This window comes from Lactuca saligna, chromosome 6, assembly GCF_052625555.1.
Source record: "Lactuca saligna cultivar CGN05327 chromosome 6, ASM5262555v1, whole genome shotgun sequence".
NCBI classification, from domain to species: Eukaryota; Viridiplantae; Streptophyta; class Magnoliopsida; order Asterales; family Asteraceae; genus Lactuca; species Lactuca saligna.
The window spans coordinates 61,325,466-61,348,212 of NC_136422.1; the positions used below are offsets into that span (position 1 = coordinate 61,325,466).

The following is a 22,747-nucleotide window of genomic DNA, read 5'->3' on the forward strand; positions in this document are numbered from 1 at the left end:
AACTTGTAACACCCATCAAATTTAAACCAAATTTTAAACTTTTCAAAACATTTGAATCCGAGAGTTATTACAATTTTGTTTTCAAAATAGTCTTTATCAAAATTTCCCAGAAGTCTAAAGATATAATATTATCCTACTCTCTAGGATATCTACCTAACAGGTCATACCACATATCACATAGTATCATCATTCCCTCTTGGATACCGATCTAACGGATCATACTAGCATAACATAACCAATAACAATTCAAAGGGCCGGCCTTGGTGCCTTAGACCCTTGAGTATAGTGAGGTAAAACTCACCTGACTAGTAGTGCCGAAATGTTTAACTTGTAACCGCTCCCTCACGAGAAATCCCGAGCTGACACACCATAATAAATACTGGGTTATTACCCGACATTACTCCCTTGACTTAGTGTCCATATTATTCATAAATTCCATTACTTTTTGTAGGGCCACGGCCCAACACCAAGTCCTTATCTTGATGGTCCATACACTAAAGTCCTTTATTAGCCTAATTTACCAAATTGGGCCCAACCTCCTTATTGGGCCTATCTCCATGATCCACTAACATAACCTGGCCCAAAATATGCTTTTTGTAGAGTCCAAAAAGGCCCAAGTCTATTTAGCCCACAAACACTAAGCCCAAATGACAAGAGCCCAATCAAAGAGCATACGCGGGGCGTACCTCCCTGGTTACACTGGGCATAATGCCGTTCTACGCTGACTGCCATCGGGATAGCTGACCCTGTACGCTGGGCGTACAGAACTTACACCGGGTGTACGCGAGATTTTACGAAAATTTTAATAAGTGCTTAACGGCTTAAGCACTTAAGCCCATATCCCAAATCCATCTACCAAATACGCCTTGGGGCCATAAAGTTCAGGACTTTATCACTTTGGACGTCCATAAATTCCTTAACTCATGGTCTTAACCCATTAAGACCTTCTTACTTCATGCATGGGACAAATCTAGCCTTTGGGAACTGATTTTTATCACTTAGGACCTCTCCTAAGTCTGAAAGGACAACTTATTTTGCCTAAACATCACATGCATCTTCTTGGGATTATTGGGACCATAAGACCCCCATAAGGTTAAATGTCTACATCTATAAACAAGCAAGCACAAAGTTTCAATCTTTTTACCTTCTTGAGCTTTAATGGCACAACACAACTTCATATCTACAGCCTTGCTCTCCTATTCTAGCTCCTTGAAGTAATGTCTTCACTTCCAATGTCCAAAATGCACACTAGCTCACACTTCTTCACACTCTAGGGTTTGGGACGTTTTCTAAGGTATGGAGGTTGAGGATGAGAACAGGAATGAGCCATAAGGGTGATTATATAGTCCTCAACCCCAAATATTAGGGTTTTCATCGGACATAAGTATGCCAGCGTACATGAGTGTATGCCCAGCGTACTAGGGCGCGTCTAGTACGCTTAGCGTACCCTTATGTACGCTCAGCGTACTACTTCCAGTCCCAAAGAAGCAACTTTAGTCCTTATACTTCTCGTGACCCATCACAACCAACTCCAGGGACCAACAATGATAACTAATAAAAGGAAGAAGGGCTTCAAGATATACCTGCAAGATTTGGGACGTTACATTATATTTCTTGGTGTCATACTTCAATCCCAATGAATATACCGAGATATATCAAATAAGAAACAACCAGGTAAGATCATATATGAGGTAGGGTCTGTTTGGTATAAAGAGTACAATATTTATACCTCACTAAATCTAGCTTAGACATCATTCCCATAAGTAGATCAATCGGTATTATGATTGGAATCATCGATTAATCTTATTTATAGATTTATAATAACAACTATGAATATAAATATAAGTTACACTTAAAGCATTGTAAGTGCGGCTTAACATACATAAATTTATAGTGAAAAGCCGGAAAGTCCTGGGAAGAATCTCAACCCGAAAGCTTATATTCGTTTCGCTTTCTAATACTCAAGAGCTAAGCTAAGACACTCCAAAAACAAGGAAAAAGTCGGACCAAAAAGCAAGGAAAACCTTGAGAGAAATTTGGTTGGAAGAGTGAGTAAAAATGAAGAATTTTGAATCGATATATAAGGATACAGGGAGGCACGCCAAGTTAATACATAGGTGGATCATGACCTTGCTGAAATTTGTTGTGTGGAGCCATATCATCGAAAAGCGCTTAGGTTTAGGGGTGTCATGTGTCTTGGATTTTTGGTGTCATGTGTCCACGTCTTATGGTCCCATGTGTTTTAAATTCATGGATCACATACTCTTTGAGATGTGGCCTATGGGGCTCCCAATTGGTGCACTCTGGTGCTGCCACATCATCGTCTTACATGTATTTTTTGAAATTTTCTAAAACCCATAACTTTCGCATAAAAGCTTCGTTTTCGACGTTCTTTATATACACGCGTAAGTAAGTCTGAGTACTACAACTTTCCCTTAGACATCATCAACTAATTCTCACTCTATTTTAAATTCATATTTTATAAAGCTTACAATGTTAAAGTCCGAGCAAAAATCATAACTCTTTCATTCGAACTTTGTTCTTGACTGTCTCTATATCGACGAATTCATACTTACGAGATCTTCAACTCTCGTTTACATTGTTATGGATAACAATAAAGCAATCTAAACTTTGCTTTTTGTGTCGCACAATGATATATTGTGACGCATCGAAACTTCAAAAAATTATAACTTCAAAATACTGAAGCATCCCAAAAAATACAGTCCAAAATTTTCATTTTCAAATCATCAAACAAACCATAATTGTCAAATCATTTTTTTCATAAACATAAGTTACTTTATCAAAATAGAGTATTAATTCAGAACATGCTTATTTTATCATAATGAACATCTCAGGCTAAAATTCTTGGTTTGTATCATGCAGTCATCTCAAGCTCTTTCCTCCGCTACCGAAAGTACCTGAAACCAAAAATGAAAACTGTAAGCATGAAGCTTAGTAAGTTCCCCATACTACCTCATACCATCCATGTAACCACAAACTGGGCCCCTGCCCGCTGCATTGGGACTTGCTCGGCATCGGAATCGCTCTGGCATCGCGCCTCGCCAGACATCAGGCCCCGCCTGGCACTAAGCCCCGATCGGAATATAGATTTGTCTCTCTTAGGCTTCGCCTATCTATGGGCCTCGCCCGCTATACACATACAATCATATAACATACTAGCACGTAAAGAAACATACTCTATTGTACTCTTGTATTAAGGCCTCGCCTATCTTGGGCCCCACCCCTGGTTTGCTACTGATGAGTTATGTAACCCCGTCCATACTCTTGTTGTTAGTGAGATACGGGCCCCCACCCACACTCACCTCCCTACCAGGCACATGCAAGCATCACAAAGACAACAAGTATAATCTAACATGCACATATAAATCTTCCTCGGGCTTGCCCCGGTGTCGAACCTTGGTTCGGAACCTACTGTACCAACACATGCAAGAATCACAAAGACCTCTAGCATACTAACATTCCTCGTTCCTCGCTCGACATCAGATCGTGATCCAGGACATAAAACATACAGTGCCTAGGGCTAACCCCCGGGTCTTCCTACTATACACAAACATAATGGGATGACATTGTGGCCTTAAACCCATGCACACAGTGAGGATACTCACCTTGCATTGTTGAAGTCTTGTCGATACCCCTCTGGCTGCTGTCTGGCAATTCCCCGAACTGCTGATCCTTCGGCTCCCCAAGTTACCAATACCAAAATATCACTTAGTCCGAAATAATAATCCTTCTTAGGGTAAAATGAACATATTACCCCCTAGTCCAACATGGTCCATATCTGAGGCCCAAAGCATGCTCTAAAATAGCCCAACACCAGGTAGGCTTCCCAAGCCCACTAATGGCCCAATCTCTCTAATGGGCCTTACCCTAAGCCCAAACATATTCTTGGTCCGAATTATCTGACTACTGATGGCCCACTAAGGCCCAAAGACCCAAAGTCCACTACTTGGCCCAACTTGAGGCCTAAAACACACTAATCCCATATCTGATGAGTACGATGGGCGTACTCCTATGTACGTTAAGCGTACAAGCTAAATGGTGCGTACGCTGGGCGTACCAGCATGTACGCTCAGTGTACTCCCCTATTAAGTCACTTTCCCATTAAGTGTTTAATACTCCAATCCAGAAACTACAATCACAGATCCAAGTCCTTTTCAATGTCTTAATTCATAAAGTCACTGACTTAGTGACTTTTAATGGCCCTTATGAGCCTAAACTCCAAAATAGCATTCCATTCCAATAAATATGATCTTAACTCATGCATGATCCCACTAAGACATTCAAAATGGCAACTTTTTGCCTTAGGGACTCATTTAGAACTGAGAGTGGCAACTCCAAGTCAAGAAATCGGATTTGAACCATAAAGTTCTATACTTGGGACCAAAAAGACTTCAAAACCACACTACACTAGATCTAAGTATACTTGAGGAAAGTTATGAACTTTATACCTCCAAAGAGTCCCAAATGATGATGTTATCCCAGATCTATGAGCTCAGGCTACCCAAGTATTTGTACTTTTTTTCTGAAAAGAAATGTATATGGGCCTTTATTTTGGAAAATAAAGAGAAATATATTAATTTGTGTTTTGAAAAGAAAGGTGTATAAGCCTATGGTTTGGAAAGAAAATTTTATGTACTTATGTTCTAGAATGAAATGTATATAAACATATAATTTTGGAAAGAAAAGTATATATATACAAATGATGGGAAAAAGTCAATGTTTTAAATTATAAGATGATTTTGGAAAGGAAATATGTACAATTACAAGGGGTATTGTATCAAAACCGTATCTCACCTCTCATTTTTATCTTATGTATTCCCTTTCCTTTTAAATGACATGTACTGAGGTACCAAAGACAAGATATACTATCTCAGTTTCACTTGCATGAATTTTTGGGAAATAAAAGACTAATAGAAGTTATAAGTGAAATGCATACTTTACTCTTTTGACATGGATTATGATCCTTAGTGATAATAGATTGTAACCGTTTTTTGAACTTAATGTCCGTAGTAGGATTTTATCAATGCTATTCTTCCATCTGAGGATATTACTCTTACTTGGAACTCTCATATTCTTCAAGCTGTATAATCCATATATAATTTTATCCTCAATGACATGTTTAAGGGAGGCAATAGAAAAATACCCATTATCTTTAGGCCCGCATCTTTAAATGTATCTTTTCAATGGGTAAAGGATTAGATCATGAGGTTTGTCATGCAAGTTTTTTAGCTCATGTATTTCCGATCCATCCCTTATCCTTCTTTTCAATGGGTAAAGGATTCTTCAAGCTGTATAATCCATATACTAATAGTTCTTTTGAACTTCAAGAACGAATAACAAAGGAAATAAATTATAAATGGGATTAGATCTAAATTGCTTATCCTTTCAACTTAGAACGCAACGAGAAATATATATATTTCCAAGAGCATGGATGGGATTTGGAAACATCATCCATCGAACTTTGGTTATATGTCATGAATCCCTTTAGTCAAGTTTAACCACAATGACTTTTTCTCGGATCCGAACCTCCAAATCGTTTTATTAACATTAGGTCAATTGAAAGTAAATAAATTCCCATCTCTCAAGCCCTTTTTACGCCATGATTTTGTCCCAATCTAATTCAAGTCAATGTTGCAGAAGTCGCTAGACATTCCCAGGTCAGCCAAGTAGCGAATAACAAGTACTCGGTCTAGGAGGGGAGTACCTAGATTGAGTAAGGAGGGGAGTACTTGAATTGAGTAAATTATAAAGAAATACATTTTGGGAAAATTATATACATAACAAATACAATAAGTTTATTAAAATTTGTAACAAAAATAATTGAATATCAATAACAATTATAGTTTTTTATTAAAACAAAATATTAAAATTCTCGAGTTTGACTGATTTAATCGAATTTTTCCGAGTTTTTCAATTTTATCCGAGATTCTGAGTTGGACCCAAGTTTGAGTGATTTTGAGTTTTTTGTCCGATTCTAAGAAAACCACCTCGGCATCTACCCAATTTCGAGTACTCGGCAAAGTAGACCGAGTTTTATAACACTGGTTCAAGTTGTTTTGATTTGTCAACTAGGTTAAAACTCGTGGAACCCACGGGTGCTGTTTTTGAATTGAATTTAAAAATTAATTATTTAATAAAATAATATTTCAATAATTCTGATAACTTATAAATTATAATATTGAATATTTCAATAAATTTTTTTATTTGTAAGTATTTAATTACAAAGTAAATGGAAAGTATTTAATTAGGAATGAAGATTTTTGAAAACTCTTTTTTTTGATGCATGATTCTTGTTGGAGATATGCAGATGATGCATTACCAATGTGTGTAATGAAATTAACATAAAATACAACAATACGTAATTATAACAAAATACAGTAATATGATGGATTAAGTGTGATTTGCTAAAATTGAATAAAGCGACGTTACAAAAAAGTTGGCTACAAATTTCGAAAAACTTCCTTATAAACAACATTGGAAGTTTTATTTGTGAGTTTGCCATCTTTATCTAAAATTAATAATTTTAATCCCTCTCTGCTCTGAACTCTAGATAAGGCAACATACAATTGTCCATGTGAAAAAACTTGATCTTTTACAAACAAACCAATCTTTGATAACGATTGTCCTTGACTTTTATTAATAGTCATTGCAAAACATACGGCCAAAGGAAACTGTCTTCTTGTGAATTTGAAGGGAATCTTTTTTTCTGATGGAGTTAAAGACATTCTTGAAATAAAAGTCCGATTTCCAATATTAGTTCCAGTTATTATACGTGCCTCAATAACACGTTTGCCCGATGTTAACACCTGTAGTCTTGTGCCATTACATAAGCCGTTTTTCTGATCAATATTTCTCAGTAACATTACTGGAACACCAATTTTTAAAACTAACTTATGATTTTGTAAACCGGATACTTTGAGACCATTTAATACATCAGGAGAGTATAGATTTGCATCAAATTGATCATGGAGAAATTCGGATTCACATATGTTGTCTGAACTTAAATATTCAACTTCATCTCCTAGAAACTTCTTATGCAAACGGTCGTTTATTTCCTGGACAACTTCATTTTTCGGAGCAAGTATCGCTCTTTCTTGGAAATAATTTATATCGCTATAGTTCTCTAAAATTGAAGGATATACAAACTCAATTAAGGAACCTATAGGATCATGTGAATCATTAATGAGAATATCATCCGGAATATCGATAATAGTTTCACCGTCGTTCGGACCACCAAGTTTTCCTTCTCCTATATCCAACAACCAATTTGCAAAATCTCTTATTGTTCCTATATCTGATTGATCCCTTCCAACAGTTAGCCTCATGTTTTTTGTTAATCTATGGACTTTGCAATGTTCCCATAAATATGAAGAACTCAAAGAAGCATTTACAATGTTCTGTCTACTGCCACCCGGAACAACAGGTAGAATCTGTCTAAAATCTCCTCCAAAGACAATAACTTTCCCTCCAAATGGAATATTTGAGATTGTTGAATTTACGCACCTTAATAAATCCTTCAAAGTTCGATCTAAAGCTTCAAATGCATGCTTATGGACCATAGGTGCTTCATCCCAAATTATTAAAGAGGTTTTTCTTATTAAGCTTGCCAACTCACCGTCTGGATTTATGTTACAAAAAGAATCTTCTGTAAGCTCAAATGGAATTATAAATCGAGAGTGTGTTGTTCTACCACCGGGCAATAATAAGGAAGCAATACTGCTTGAAGCAACATTTTATACAATATTTCCTTCAGATCTAATTGTTGCAGATATTGTTTTCCATAAAAAAGTTTTACCCGTTCCACCATAACCGTAAACAAAGAAGACACCTCCTTTATTTTCTTGAATAGCACTCATGATGTTTAGGAAAATATTACGTTGCTCATTTGTTAATGCAAGAAACATACGATCATAGTCATTCTTTATCACGGGAACGTCGTAATCTAGCTCCTCGGTGATAAGCCGATTGTTTGAAGAAGAAACGGATTCAAAATCTGGGTATGACATGTTTTTGAAGTTTTTGAGAGTAGAGTTGTTTTGAAGTAAAATTTGTTGTATTTCGAACAAAGTTAAGTTCTTAAGTTCATCTACTCCGAGTGACAATTCTGCACGAAAATATTAAATAATTAATAAAATATGTTGTCGATATTTAATAATTTTATTAATAATTATTTAATGGTTGTTGAATAATAAAAATAAATTAATTTAAAAAAAATAAGAAAATATGTTATACCTGCAGACTTAAATCTTTGTCATTGTCTATATAGAATTCCATCTGCCAAATATTCCCATGTATTTTCCCAAACGACCTCTGGTTTTGACATACTATTACACATCAACAATGTAGCAAATAAAAAGCGTAGATAAAAACCAGATCCAAAATGACTTGCTTCTTTAATTGCATCAATGTATTCCTTGACATCATCTAATAGCCCGAGTGCATAACAAGCATCTCTAAAATAAGAATGTGTTTGACCATTTACCGTGCGGATATCATCAAATGATGTTGGTCCTTTTACTTTATTTAAAAGAATCCTTAAGAAATATGCTTCACCTAGTTTAGGTGAAACAAAATGAATTCTACCGATGACTTTTGCTACTTTCCTTCGCTTCCAAAACCGACCATTTAATATCCAAACAAACTTTGTAGGGAATTCAACATATGTGAGTTTTCGTGCTTCACTGTCGATTGCATTACACTCCATCCAAGCTGTGAACTTTGAAGCCGCAACAGAAGGTTTGTCAAGAACATCATCAATATCATTGTCTTCGCCATATACAATCTGATGTTGATTAAGAAGATGAAAAGGTAGTCTGACAGAAGGATATTTGCAATGAACATCATATTTAAAAATTCGCCATGATGCTTCACATGCTGATAAATATCTACAATCATAATATTCAGCTATTTCATCGACCGCATCATTATTTTCACATTCATTGTTGGTTGGTACAACAGCAACTATAGCTCTATCAGCACCCTTATTTATGTATTTAAACAAATACTTTATAGAAGATCCCTGATTGCACCATTCAATATTAATATGTGCCTGATATCTTTTCAATAGATATTTGTTGTATGGAACAACATTTCTATTATCCAACCTTACACCTGATTTTTCTACAAAATGACCATCGTTTCTTCGCCTATATAATGGAAAACCATTCTGATCAACAGACGAATGATTACTAAATTGTTTTGGAAAGTTTTTAGAGCACTTTTTATCCACCATGCATGGACAATTCATATTTTCAGCTCCACATGGACCATGAACCATAAACTCATTTACAAGTGAATACAATTCAGGATCTTCAATTCTGTCTGGTATCTCTGCTGAAATTATCGGATCGATAAGTTCAATAGTTGGTAGCTTGTTGTCAGAATGCATGAATAGACATATACGACTATGCGGCAAACCTCTTTTTTGGAATTCTATGGTATAAACATCTGTAAAAGAATTTGCCAAAAAAAATATAATGTGATTAGATATTAAAACATATTTAAAATATAATAATAAGATCAATGTTTTATAAAAAAAATTAAAAATATACTTTTAATTACATGCTTGAACTTTGCCGAAAATTTGATTCTCCCTTAAGTCTTTAATGAATGCATTAAGCTTGATCTTGAACAACCTACATAGTATATCAGGTTGTCTTCTGGTTAAAGTGAAGTATCCTTAAGAAACCTTTTAATCTCAAGCCATTTGGAATTACACGTAAAGGTTATGAAGAAATCAGGATATCCAAACCATTTACATAGTGACATGGCATCCAAATAGTTTTGCAGCATATATCGTGCACCTCCGGTAAAGGATGAAGGTAATATGACACGTTGGCCGACATTTGAGATATCAGTCGTTCCTTGAGCTTTTTGGTTACGTAAATTTTCATAAGAATCACATCTAAGAACATGTTGTTGCCTACGTATGTAGTACATTCTCTCCGTTTCCATCATAGTGTAGGCATCTACCAGAAATTGTTGAAACAACCTTCTTGAATTAAGTATGAGAGAGAACGAATGATCTCTGTCTTGAATCCTATAAGCGAAATATTCTCTCATTGTACATTTCGCATGCTTGCTGTTGTTCGTAAATGACACACCTCTATGAAGAATGTCAACACTATAACCATCATCCCCATATGGAAATAGCAATGGATATTGGAGAGGAAGATATGAAGGATGCAATTCACTGATACGTTATAGACAACCATTTTTTGTTTGAACGACGATATCCCTCTTTTCGATTGAATCCGAAATGTCACCAACTATTAAAGCATCAACCTCAAAAGCAGTTGGTAGGTTATATGTTCTTCCATCTTGCTCCCTTCTCCCGATAAGTCGTAATTTCATATCAGCTTCTGGATTTTTCTGAAAAGTATCTCTTACCATCCTATAAGATCTAACCAAGACATTATTTGAATCCAACATCACCTTAATATCTTCAATAATATCACTATCAGTTGATGTTGATTGATCCTTTTCACCACTAAAAAAATATATTTATACTTAATTTTAGTAATATATATATATATATATATATATATATATATATATATATATATATATATATATATATTAATACTAAATTATGAATAAGAAGTTTGAGAAAATACCGAAAACATCTTTGTCTATTTGTAATTTCGTTGTCAGTGTCATAAATGTATAACTGAGAGAATTTTGGTTCTGATCCTTTTGCTGGCAAAAGACTTCCAATACTATGATAATTTTGACCACCCAATCTGAAAATGTATGGAGCGTTTCCTCTATTGATTGAAGAATCAATTTTACCACCCATCGATGTGAAAGAAAACATTGAATTGTAACGTCGAATGTTTTTCATGAAGTGTTTTCTTTTTGAGTCCATATTTCAGAACATTCTTTCATAAGTCAGGGGTGCATTCTTTAAATCTGGAAGTTGAACTTTACCGTAACCACAACATAATGAATAATATGTGTCCCCTTTTCTTTACCTCTAATGGATTCATTTCTCCATAACTTTGCACGACATGTTTGACATACAACAACTTGATCACCATGATACAAATATTCTGTAAAATAAAAGCGTCGAATAAAATATCAATGAATTTTATAATTATATACAACATAGTATTTGAAATGTAAAATGGATATTATTTTTTTATTACCATTTGAGATACCAACTATAAGATTTTCATTGTTCACTTGATGTATATTTTCTACATCTTCTGTCAGATTAATCAATGGGATAGGGGATAAATGTCTTGTCTTCGTTTTTAATTTATGACATCCTAGATTTAACTTGATTGATGACGAAGAAGTTGTTACTGTAGATGCATTTTTTGATGTCATTTCATTTGAAAGTACATGGTACTGTCTTTTGTTTGCTAACTTGGAAGTGGTATATTTATCGAAACTGATGTTATCTGACCAATATATATATATATATATATATATATATATATATATATATATATATATATATATATATATATATATATATATATATATATATATATATTAAATAAATAAATAATTATATATATATATATATATATATATATCCCGATTATATACATAATTGATAATAGTATATTTTAAAAACCATAAATAATTACCATTTCTAATGTTAGATAACGGATTTATAACATTTATAATGTTAGAAAATGGAGTTCTAACATCTGTAAAGGAAGGACAGTATTGTATGGTTGTGTTATGCTTTGCAGGTGTTGTAAATGTATTGACATTTTGAGTTTGACGAACAATGTTGATTGATTGATCTGCAAATAGAAATAAATTATAAAACTTGTAAATATATCTATACAACTATATAACAGTATTTTTGAAGAAATGCTGTAATGATGTACTTGGAACGTTCGAGGTTGTTTTTATTTTCTTCGATCTTTTATTTTCCAAATATATTTTTCTTTGTCTTCTTTTCTCTCTGGCCTGCATGTGGTACATGTGACTGTTGTTTTCTGCATAAGAAGACATAGGATATGATATGAAATGTGAAATTAGGTAAATAATATGTTTATATAATACAATTAAAGTTAGTTAAAATTAAATAAATAATAATAATAAAGTAAATGTATTTAAAAAGTTACCTTTATTAATTTGTTTATTAAAATGTGTAACAAAATTTGCAAATATTAATTTATTCATTTATAATATTTTTTAAACAAAATAGCCAATTGAAATATTTAGAATATTAAATAATATAAAATAGAAATTTTATATTTGTTTATATTGTGTAACTCTTCAATAATCTTGAAAAATATATGTGTTACGATTGTGTATTTGATTGTTCCATCACTTGTGGTTTCCTGTAGGGCCACGTATATTTTTTAAACAAATTAATCCAGCACAAGAAGTTTCACTAATCTACCAACAACTATCTCTCTACAAAAGTCTTATTCATCAATCACTCTGTCTATGTTTCTCTCTCTGTGTTTGTGTTTTCGTATCAGGAAGGTAAAAAACCAATTCGTTTCACAGAAAATCTGAAATTTGGATGTTTGTTTACAACGACTCCAATCTTCCATAGATGGTCGTCGAAGATTAGCCGTCAATGAATCTCATCGATTCCCCCATAATCGATCGCAATCAACAACGAATGAAAGGGAACCTAGAATATTTCATCTACGATGCCGTCTCGTCGTCCGATTTGGTCGTAGTCAGGTTTGAAAAATACGATCTGAAGGTAAATTCTCCTTCTTCCAGTGCCACAATCAATTATTTCCATGATGACCATCATGACTCATCATCCTCGTTTCCAACCTAGGGTTTACTCGATTTACATCTGCTCTTTCCCAAATTTCAACCAATCGTGGGTTCGGATGATTTCAGGGGTTAAAACCCTAGATCTCCAATGAAACAATGAAGGTAAAATCATGTGATAGACGAAAAGCGTGATGATTAAAAATTGATTATTGATCATAAACATCTATTCCAACATATTTTTTTACAGTTAGTAAAATGAAAGTTTATTTAGATTTCGGTAACACTTTTCATTCTAGTATTTCCTTATCTCGATTAAACATCGGTTAATTGCAACTGTTTCACAAGAGATAAAAGATTTTGCTTTATTATTTGTATATATTATAACAAATGAAGATCTTCAAAAACCAAGAACACATAAGTTTGTTTGAACTTGTATGAAACAGTTTGTTGTAAATTTCAACCATAAATTCATAGAGAAACCAATGTAATGTAAACTCATAATACTAACCTGAGATATGGATATGGAAATCTTGCAGGAAGTAAGACGACTTTAAAATGAAAAGCAGTTGATTTGTGAACTGGAATGAGGATTAGAACATGAATGAAGCACCCTGATGTAAGTTTGATGAAAAAAGAATCGCAGAAGCAATTGAAACATAAAGAAGACGAATGAGGAGTTTCAAAATTTTCGGTTTCACGTTCTGAGGTAAAGTTATATATATATTGGAAAAAGGTTTTGATTTTATGATTTTATTGTTGTTGCATCTTTATTGGATAAAATTTTGTTCCTGATTTTTTGGGATTTATAAGATTACAACTGAAATTTAGTTTAATATAAGATATTCATCTAAAAAAGGAGTATAGAATATTAGGAAATAGAATCTTCAATATACGAAATTTATAGAAGATCAGTAAATATGCTGACACGATTACAAAAATGTATGAATTAATTGAAGAAAATTAAAGATGTAAATTTTGTTTAGAATTGGTTATTGATTATTTAATAAAAATAACATAATTATCGTGACAAAAGTAATAGTTATTCATAACTCATTTGCCATGCTCTTGAAGGATAATTTTAAAAAATGGGTCCATTTTGCATATTCAATATCGAGATGGAGTGTGCTGGTGGAAAGGGTGTCTTTGCTAAGACTACACATGATCCTTTTATTCAATTTTTAATTCATATGTAAAAAGAAATTTACTCAAGTAAATTATTATGTTCAAGTTTTTGATTGCATTCTTTTTACCTGTATTTTTTCTGGATTATCACAACAATGTGTTTTTTTTATGTGATAGCAAAAAAAGTTTGAATGCCTATGTGCTTATCAAATGAATTGCAATTAGATTCAGAGCATTTGCAACCTTTAATATAACAAAAGATCTTACGGGTATTTTCGGAAAATTGTTTATTAAAAACAAAAAATATGGAATTTTTTTATTGATTCGAATCGGTTTACCTCATTTCATAAAACTTATCTAGTTTAAAAAACTGATTATTTGAATCGGATTAAAATAAATAAATAAAGCTGATCTAGGTTGTTTATTTATTTTTTTTTGTTATTTTTGTTTGAAAATATTACTCAATCATGTATAATCCTAACCTAATACAACCAGAAAACCTAAAAATCATAATCAAACAATGTGCCCTTATCAATCTTAATTATATATTGACTAAGACACCGGCAAATCATGTTTTTCTTAAAATAGATTTTGTCAACACTAATAGATAACATAACAATGAATCAACTTGGCTTATCAATTAGGATTACAGTAACTGCAAATTAAGGTAAATGTAACAGCAAAACTAAAAAAAGATACTAACGTAAAGAACATCCTAAATAACAATTAAAACAGAAAAAATATAAATCAACACCTAATAATTTTTTCTTAAAGTAAGTAATATATATTTTTTAATGTGTAAACCAAATAAGTAGATTTCTTACAGACCCTGGTTTATACGTAGGGTAATTTGTATGCTATTATTAATCATTTTATTGAGATTGTATTTAGATAAATACAAACAAATTTTAAAATTTCATACCATCAAAACAAAAGTTACTGTGCAAGAGTGATCATTTGGAATTTTTTTAACTTTGTAGGTCAACTCCAATGGTTTGGCATATCATGTCAGAATTACGGGTTAATTCACTAATTTGTAGTAATGAACTTGAAGTTGGATCACAACAATCATGTTAAAGAAAAAATAGTTCTCATGTTCATTAGTTTTTTCGTATACATCTACATTAATACGTAAATAGACAAAGTAAAAATAATTGACATCATAAATTAGATTTAATGTAACAGCAAATCAAAGTAAATGTAACACTAAAACAAAAAAAAATGTAATAGTAAAGTTTCAGATCTGAAAAAGACTATTTTTTATTTTTTTAAAGAAAATGAACTTGTCATGTTTATTAGTTTTTCGTCTTTTAAACTGAAAAGGTAAAAGAAGTAGACGATTAAGAAGAAGAATAGCAATCATACAATCAGAACGTGATAGATACCAATAAATAAGACCATGAAGGGAATAGAAATATTTGTAATTCTGATATTTGAATACACTAACCTGATTTAATTATTGAAGCGTTGCAGAATCAAGAAGAATGAAGAAGAATACGTTTGCTGTGGTTTCTATGAAGCAGAATTGTTATGGAGCAGAATGATAAAAACAAAATAACCGTATAAATGGTATTTAGGTTTGCTGAGGATAATACTGTAGATTTTTAGGGATTTAATGATTGCAATATATTTAATTTGCAATCAAAATAAACAAACTTTCAAATTTAATCGTGAATTTTGAATCTGATTTTTGATTAACATATTTTTTTCAAATTATTTCCATAATTTTTATTCATTTAAAATTAATGGTTGAATATTTTGAATGCAGTTGACTGTTCAAATTTCCGGATTTTTTGCATCAGTTTGAACTTTGATTTAATTTGGATTGAATGACATTTACGTAAATATAGATGAATAAATTAGTGGGAAAACTCGATTTTGAGGGTCCTTAGAGAGTGACACGTGACAGAGTTGTACTTATTTATTAGAATTAGGATTCAACCTCCCTAAAGTGTCTATACCCACTTTCAATTATTAGGACTCCACTTGGCATTTTAAACATAAAAAACTAGTAAGTTCTCACACTCCATAGAACATATTTTATAAGAGTTGATCTTCCATCGCATGATAAGGCCTTTACCTTCGATGATGAGAGTGTCTTTGTGAACGTTTCAAATATGGTTTCCAGGAGATTGCCTTCTTCATATTAACTCCAATAGGGACTCTCAAAAATAAATCTCAGAACCCAACCACTTTACAGTCAATATGATTCACCATCTCAACTTTGTACGAGCTAACACCAACACCAAAATTTTTGCTTTTAGCAATGTTGATCTTTAACTCGGACACTAAGTGAAATACTCTAAGGACCTACCAATATCCAACAAAGACAATGTCATCAACATAGAAAAGATTTGAGATAACACACCCATCTTCTCCTATATGGACAACGTTGATCATCTCGTTTGCCCTAGCATGAAATGCAAGTTAAAAAAAATGGAGTTATATTAGAGAACTTTTATGAATATTATTGGATTTTATAATTAAAAATAAAACAGATATTGGGTTCTTTTATAATGATATTTTTTTGGAAATTTATGAAAAAAACAGAATTATTTGGAAGAGTTTATAACTATTTTTGTATATTTTACTATAAAAAAAATGTTAATAGAATTATTTCGCAAGGCCCATTCTATTTCATAGTATTCGCATAGATGATCATTTCGCATGGCCACCTAAAAATGGGTAAACCCTACCCTAGAATATGCTCTAAAACGATAAGTAGTCAAGTAGACCGATCTTATTGTAAATTTGCTAAAACCGATATTTCGTTTTGACCTGTTTTTTAGTATTTTCACTATTTTGTAGGTCCCATTTAAATTGTTGGTTAAAGTTGAATATTTCTTCTTACATCGTATCTGTTTTTTGGAAAAATGATAAGCACTTAGTTTTGTCGTTTTCCTCTTAAAACTTTAAGGCTCAGTATGCATAATAAATATTGTAGGGACAATTTACAGTTACTCCAAACTTATATCATATGTGAGTTTGTGACAAGATTGCAGCCGCCCTCAATAGAATTATGCAATAAATCCACTCCATTATTTAAAACGTGTCAAATATGATATTCTACTTTGACCAAATTTTGTATCAAGCTTTTTTTAGGAAGCAATAAAACCAGGTTCACTAGTGCAAAAGCAAATCTCTTTCAATAATTTTAATACGACGAAATAATGTTTTTAACAAAGATTAACAAACTTGAACTAAAACACTTGAATCAAAGTCAGATTAAAAAAAAAAAAAAAAATTAAAAAAAAGGAAATTGAGTAACCTAACTATTTTTTTTTGGTGTATTTTAAAAAATAATAATAATAACTCATTTAAATTAGTTTTAGCAAACTAACCATTTTTTCCGAAATGACCCATTCAAGAAACAAATTTGGACTCATTTTCGGGTGGACTGACCCATTAGGTATCCTCTCGAATGATCATTTTGGACTATCTATAAGTATTTGAATTTCATTTTCCGGAATATATTTCGAAAAAATTCGGATCTTGGTTTCATTCCGAATCTCGACTTTCCGATACACTCTGACTTTCCGAATCTCGACTTTCCGATACACTTGAACCAAAGTCAGATTAAAATTAAAAATTAAAAAAAAAAAAAAAAAAAAAAAAAGGAAATTGAGTAACCTAACTATTTTTTTTGGGTGTATTTTAAAAAATAATAATAATAACTCATTTAAATTAGTTTTAGCAAACTAACCATTTTTTTCCGAAATGAGCCATTCAAGAAACAAATTTGGACTTATTCTCGGGTGGACTGACCCATTATGTATCCTCTCGAATGATCATTATGGACTATCTATAAGTATTCTGGACCTCCTTTTTGAATTTCAGTTTCCGGAATATATTTCGAAAAAATTCGGATCTTGGTTTCATTCCGAATCTCGACTTTCCGATACACTCTGACTTTCCGGTTCCGATCTCGGGCACGCCACTCCGGCTTTCCAATTCCGATCTCCAACACACTCTGTTCTCACGCATTCGGATACACTCCTCATTTCCGATTCCAATCTCCGACACACATTTCAAACTCCGACTTAAGATATAGAAGATGATCACAATAACCCAGTTGTTTTACGGGTAAGTCGTTTACTCTAATACGGTTATTATTTTAATTTTAAGAATTTTTGCCTATATTCATCTCCTCCAGAATGAACTGACCACCTTCAAGAATTGCAATAGAAGATGTTAGTTTATTAGGACCAACCCAAACCTAGTTTAGTTGTCAATATAATTTAATTATTCATCGAAAAGTAATGTTGTCGAACAAAATATTGTATTCAAGAATCTGAAGAACAACTCTGGAATGAACTGACCACGTTCCGGAGTAACAATAAATGATGACAGTGTTTTAAGACTAACACAAAACTAGTTTAGTTGTTTATAGAATGCTATTATACATCGAAAACTATTGTTCATGGACAAAAAAAATGCATTCCGGAATGCAAGGAATTTGTCTGGAACAAAAAATTGCATTGAAATCCGAAGAACACCTCCAGAATGAATTGACCACATTCCAAAGTACCACTAGATGATGACAGTGCATTAAGACCAACACAAAACTAGTTTAGTTGTTTATAGAATGTTATTATACATCGAAAACTAGTTTTCCTGAACAAAAACTTGCATTATATAATGCTCCAGAATGTGAGAAACTGGTCCTAAACTCAAAGAATGAGTCCAAAATTTCATAAACATGAACTGGAATGGTGGTCATTGTTCTTTCCGGACTTGGTGTATAAAACGTTTTCTATTTGTAGCTCGATAGAGTTTTTGATGCATCAATTACATTGTCTTGTACACCCAAAATCGGTGCGGATATTCTTGTGACATTCAAAGACAGATCGACATGCGAAAATATGTTCCGGAATTCATGTTTTAGGAAGTGGTTAGACATTCCTAATGTAGATGAGGATTACATTACGAGTTTTGCCTCAAAGTTATCACGGGACCCCAAAACGAAGTAGAGGAAATGGTTTTTGAGACTGGAAGCGGTTCAGGGCCGTTGATACTAGATCTGGGAGTTAGAAGGGTCACACTTGTGGGAAGTGCGACAAGGTTCATGATGGAGATTGTCGATCTTCTTCGGGATGCCACAAATGTAGCAAGTAGGGCCACATTGTGAGGGACTGCCTACAACAAGCTCTAGTATCCGATATTAAGATTTATTATCATTGTGATTAGGTGGGCCAACTAAAGGCCTAATGCCCCTTGCTTGCTGCTAGGCAAGCTTAGGCTCCAACGTCGGCTATTCTGAGGATCATGGATGGGAGTCAAGGAAGAGCAGATCCCAAAAGGGCTCGAGATCGCGCTTTCTAGCTCACGGCAGAGGAGGCCAAGGCAGCACCAGACGTCGTGACTAGTATGTTTCTATTTATTATTTTGTTGATTATGTTTTTTGTTATGCTCATAATATGTACGCTCTTAGTGAACTCTTTGCTTACTCTTGTGTTATTTGACTCGGGCCCGAGTTGGTCCTTTGTATCTCGATCTTTTAGTAGGGAGTTTGATATGCCTATTACGGAGTTAGAGTGTCTGTTGTGGGTTTCTATCTCTAACGAACATGAGGTTTCTGCATCCGCAATGTATCAGGGTTGTGTATTGGAGATCATTGGGGTGCCAAATCTGATTAATCCGATCCCTATCCCTATGGGAGATGTATGTGTGATAGTGGGTATGGACTAGTTGAGCAGGTTTGTGTTGGATTAGGTGTCTACGCACATAACTATAATTGGTATGTGCTTGAACCGAGAGTAGCATGGTCAATTTCTGTAACATCCGGATATCCAGGCTTGGAAATTTGAGTATTTTATTTTGGGATATGAAGAGACTCGACGAGTTGACGCCTTAACTCATCGAGTAGGATCGCGATTTGGTGACCTGTTTAATGAAGGGACTCGATGAGTCGGGTATCTGGACTCGTCGAGTCAGCGTTGTTAAGGAAAACCCTAATTGTCCGGGTTTGAGCCCTATTTAAAGGACGTTATAGCCCTCTTGTGTGGCTACCAATCCAGAGAGAGATACTCTAGAGAGCTTGAGTGAAGAGTGAGAGAGATAATGCCCTTTTGAGCATTCTTGGTGTGATTTTGCAAAGGAGAAGTCATTTCCAGCAAAGGGAGGTCAAGGGAGTTGTTGATTCAGAGTTCCTGAGCTCGTATATTCACTGTAGAGGCAGAGGCGAGTCCGAGATTCAAGTGTAAAGATAACTGCTTTCTGCTTGCCAGGTGATTCTTCTCACTATACTTTACCTGTAGTGGTAATTAGAGTTATGTGACAGAGTACCTTGTATGTTATGTATGTGATGTGTTCCACTGCATTATTTCTATGTGATTTATGTTGTGTGTATTCCAGAGTTTATAGAGTTAGGACTGAAAGGTCCACAGAGTTAGGACCAGAGGGTCCACAGAGTTAGGGCCAGAGGGCCCACAGAGTTATAGCCTCGAGTGGCTAATATGTGTTATATGTGGTATTTTGGGGAACTCGCTAAGCTTCATGCTTACCGTGTTACATGTTATGTGTTTCAGGATTCTCTCAGGATCATGGGATTTTTACGAAAAGTATTTTAAGATTAAGCGATTTTAAATGGAAATTTTAGTTTTGAAAAAAAAAATTGGTGTTACAAGTTGGTATCAGAGCCTTGGTTTCTGGGATTCAGATGTACCTTCGGGTAAATCTGGACTCAAACTGAGGAATTGAGAAAAGGTTTTCAAAGAAATGATTTTTCTAAAGCGAATAAAAGTTCAAAGCGAATAAAAGTTCAAAGAGAAACAAGAAAGAGCAGTGTGTACAATCAGCCAGAGCCCAAATCGTGATTTCCCAAAATACCCTTACTTTTGTGTTATGAGATATTTATGAGACATTTTATGAGATATTATCCATGCTAGAGACAGGCTAGGCATTTTATATTTTAGGACTATAGTGGCCTGATTTGTGATGCCTTAGCCTAGGAGTTGCTGTTATATGTGACATGCTTTCGAGTATGTGTTGAGTAAGAGTGTCCAGTAGGAATCCTTTTAGGGGATTCGAGTAGAGGAGTAATCTAGAAGAGGTGTCTATATGAGCATAGGAGGAGAATGCCGAGAGGGTAGCCAGATGCCATGTGGGGCGAAGTTGTTAGAGTTCAGTGATATCCTTCGAGTATGAGGAAAGCGAGTGGATAATAACCTAAGGATTTTTTACATGTTGAAGGAGATGCTTCAATTCCCGAATGTTGCTTGCTTCGTGCCTTATGGAACTCTCGATGATGGGAGTCAGCTACTAAGTGAATATGACGATATTCAGGAGGTGGATGGTTGGCATCATTAGGAGCTCTTCAGCAGCTGATAGCAGAGAAGTGTGAGAACCTAAGAAGAGCCTGTGGAGTAACCTTAATCAAATGAGTACGCTAGAATAGTAGAGCCTTTTGCTGAGGAGAGAGCACGCGTGACGGAGTTAGTGAACGAGAAGGTTGAGTAGCTACTTAGGATCTCTGGGATGGTCCGTGTGGAAAGTATGGGTAGATGTGGCAGGTAGTATGGGCCCGTACTACCGAAAGAAGAGGACCCATACTCGATATAGGGAGTATCCCGAAGGTTCTAAGGAGCAGATTGAGGAGTGATGTTATGGTTCGAGTACCATACATTGGAGCAGATTGAGGAGTGATGTTATGGTTCGAGTATCATACATCGGAGCAGATTGAGGAGTGATGTTATGGTTTGAGTACCATACATCGTAGCAGATTGAGGAGTGATGTTATGGCTCGATTACCATACATCGGAGCAGATTGAGGAGTGATGTTATGGTTCGAGTACCATACATCGGAGCAGATTGAGGAGTGATGTTATGGTTCGAGTACCATACATCGGAGAAAATTGAGGAGTGATGTTATGGTTCGAGTACCATACATCGGAGCAGATTGAGGAGTGATGTTATGGTTCGAGTACCATGCTTCATAGCGGATTGAGGAGTGATGTCATGGTTCGGGTACCATGCATCTTAGAAGATTGAGGGGTGATGTTATGGTTAGAGTACCATACATCGTAGCAGATTGAGAAGAGATGTCATAGGCTGAGTACCATGGTTCGTAGCGAATGACGCTTGTGGTTCTCCAGTTATCCGGTCATGATTGATTAGTTGGAAATTAGACGGGATGGGGTTTGAGGCCTGAGGGTCATGATTGAGTCCTAAGAGGCATCCCTTAAGAGGGAGGTCGAGAGCATTTCAAAGTATTTTTGGTAAGATGTCAGATGTAGTCGCAAGACTCTATGATAAGTAGAGATGACGTTTATGGGGGGTTGCGATCTGAGTTGAGCAACCAGTTGATAGAAGAAATGTCACTTTCTATGACCTGAGTGGTGCTATTTTCGTTTCTTGTAGGAAACATAAGAGGTGTGAGATTTCGGTTTTGGGGTTTAGGAGTAAAACCCTATGGATTGACATTTATGTCAAATTTTCCACCAGAGTATCAGGCAGCATGTCTGCCGCGAGGTAAGGAGATATCATGAGCATGTAGTCGGTTGGGACTGAGATGGTCAAGGACCACATTGCACCCTATTTGAGTATAGTAGGGCGTGTGGTAGCGATATCAGCAGGTAATCCAAACGAGTATATCAAGGCGGTGGCTCTTCTGTCTATGATGGGTATTGGGTATAGGAGTCGAGTCCCTATTCTTGTGATGATTCATGTGTTGGAACGTGGGTTGAGAAGTCGAGGTTGAGGAGTATGATGATTTATTATTTCAGTCTAAGAGTCAATGATATTACTAGACAGTTGGGATGTTTGGTATTAGGATGGTATGAGACTTTGAACGACTCGAGACAGTCGTGATGAGAAGTTCCTGAGGATTTCATCTGAGATTCAGAGTATTTAAGGTTGCTTGATCTTTTTAAAGGAGATTATCGGGTATTGCGTAGCACCTTAC

General features: G+C 34.5%; 2 protein-coding genes across 2 annotated transcripts; both read right to left on the reverse strand.

The window, feature by feature from the left end:
- Positions 1 to 6,054: 6,054 nt before the first annotated feature.
- LOC145002635 (uncharacterized) lies at positions 6,055 to 7,580 on the reverse strand. The gene is made up of 2 exons (XM_078961865.1): positions 6,626 to 7,580; positions 6,055 to 6,119 (listed from the first exon to the last, which is right to left on the reverse strand). The coding sequence occupies exons 1-2, from the start codon at positions 7,578 to 7,580 to the stop codon at positions 6,055 to 6,057; spliced, it is 1,020 nt and encodes a 339-aa protein (XP_078817991.1).
- A 174-nt stretch (positions 7,581 to 7,754) lies between these two features.
- Positions 7,755 to 10,083, reverse strand: LOC145002636 (uncharacterized). The gene is made up of 4 exons (XM_078961866.1): positions 9,710 to 10,083; positions 9,583 to 9,656; positions 8,392 to 9,468; positions 7,755 to 8,125 (listed from the first exon to the last, which is right to left on the reverse strand). Exons 1-4 carry the CDS (start codon positions 10,081 to 10,083, stop codon positions 7,755 to 7,757), a joined length of 1,896 nt encoding a protein of 631 aa, XP_078817992.1.
- Between the last annotated feature and the right edge of the window lie 12,664 nt (positions 10,084 to 22,747).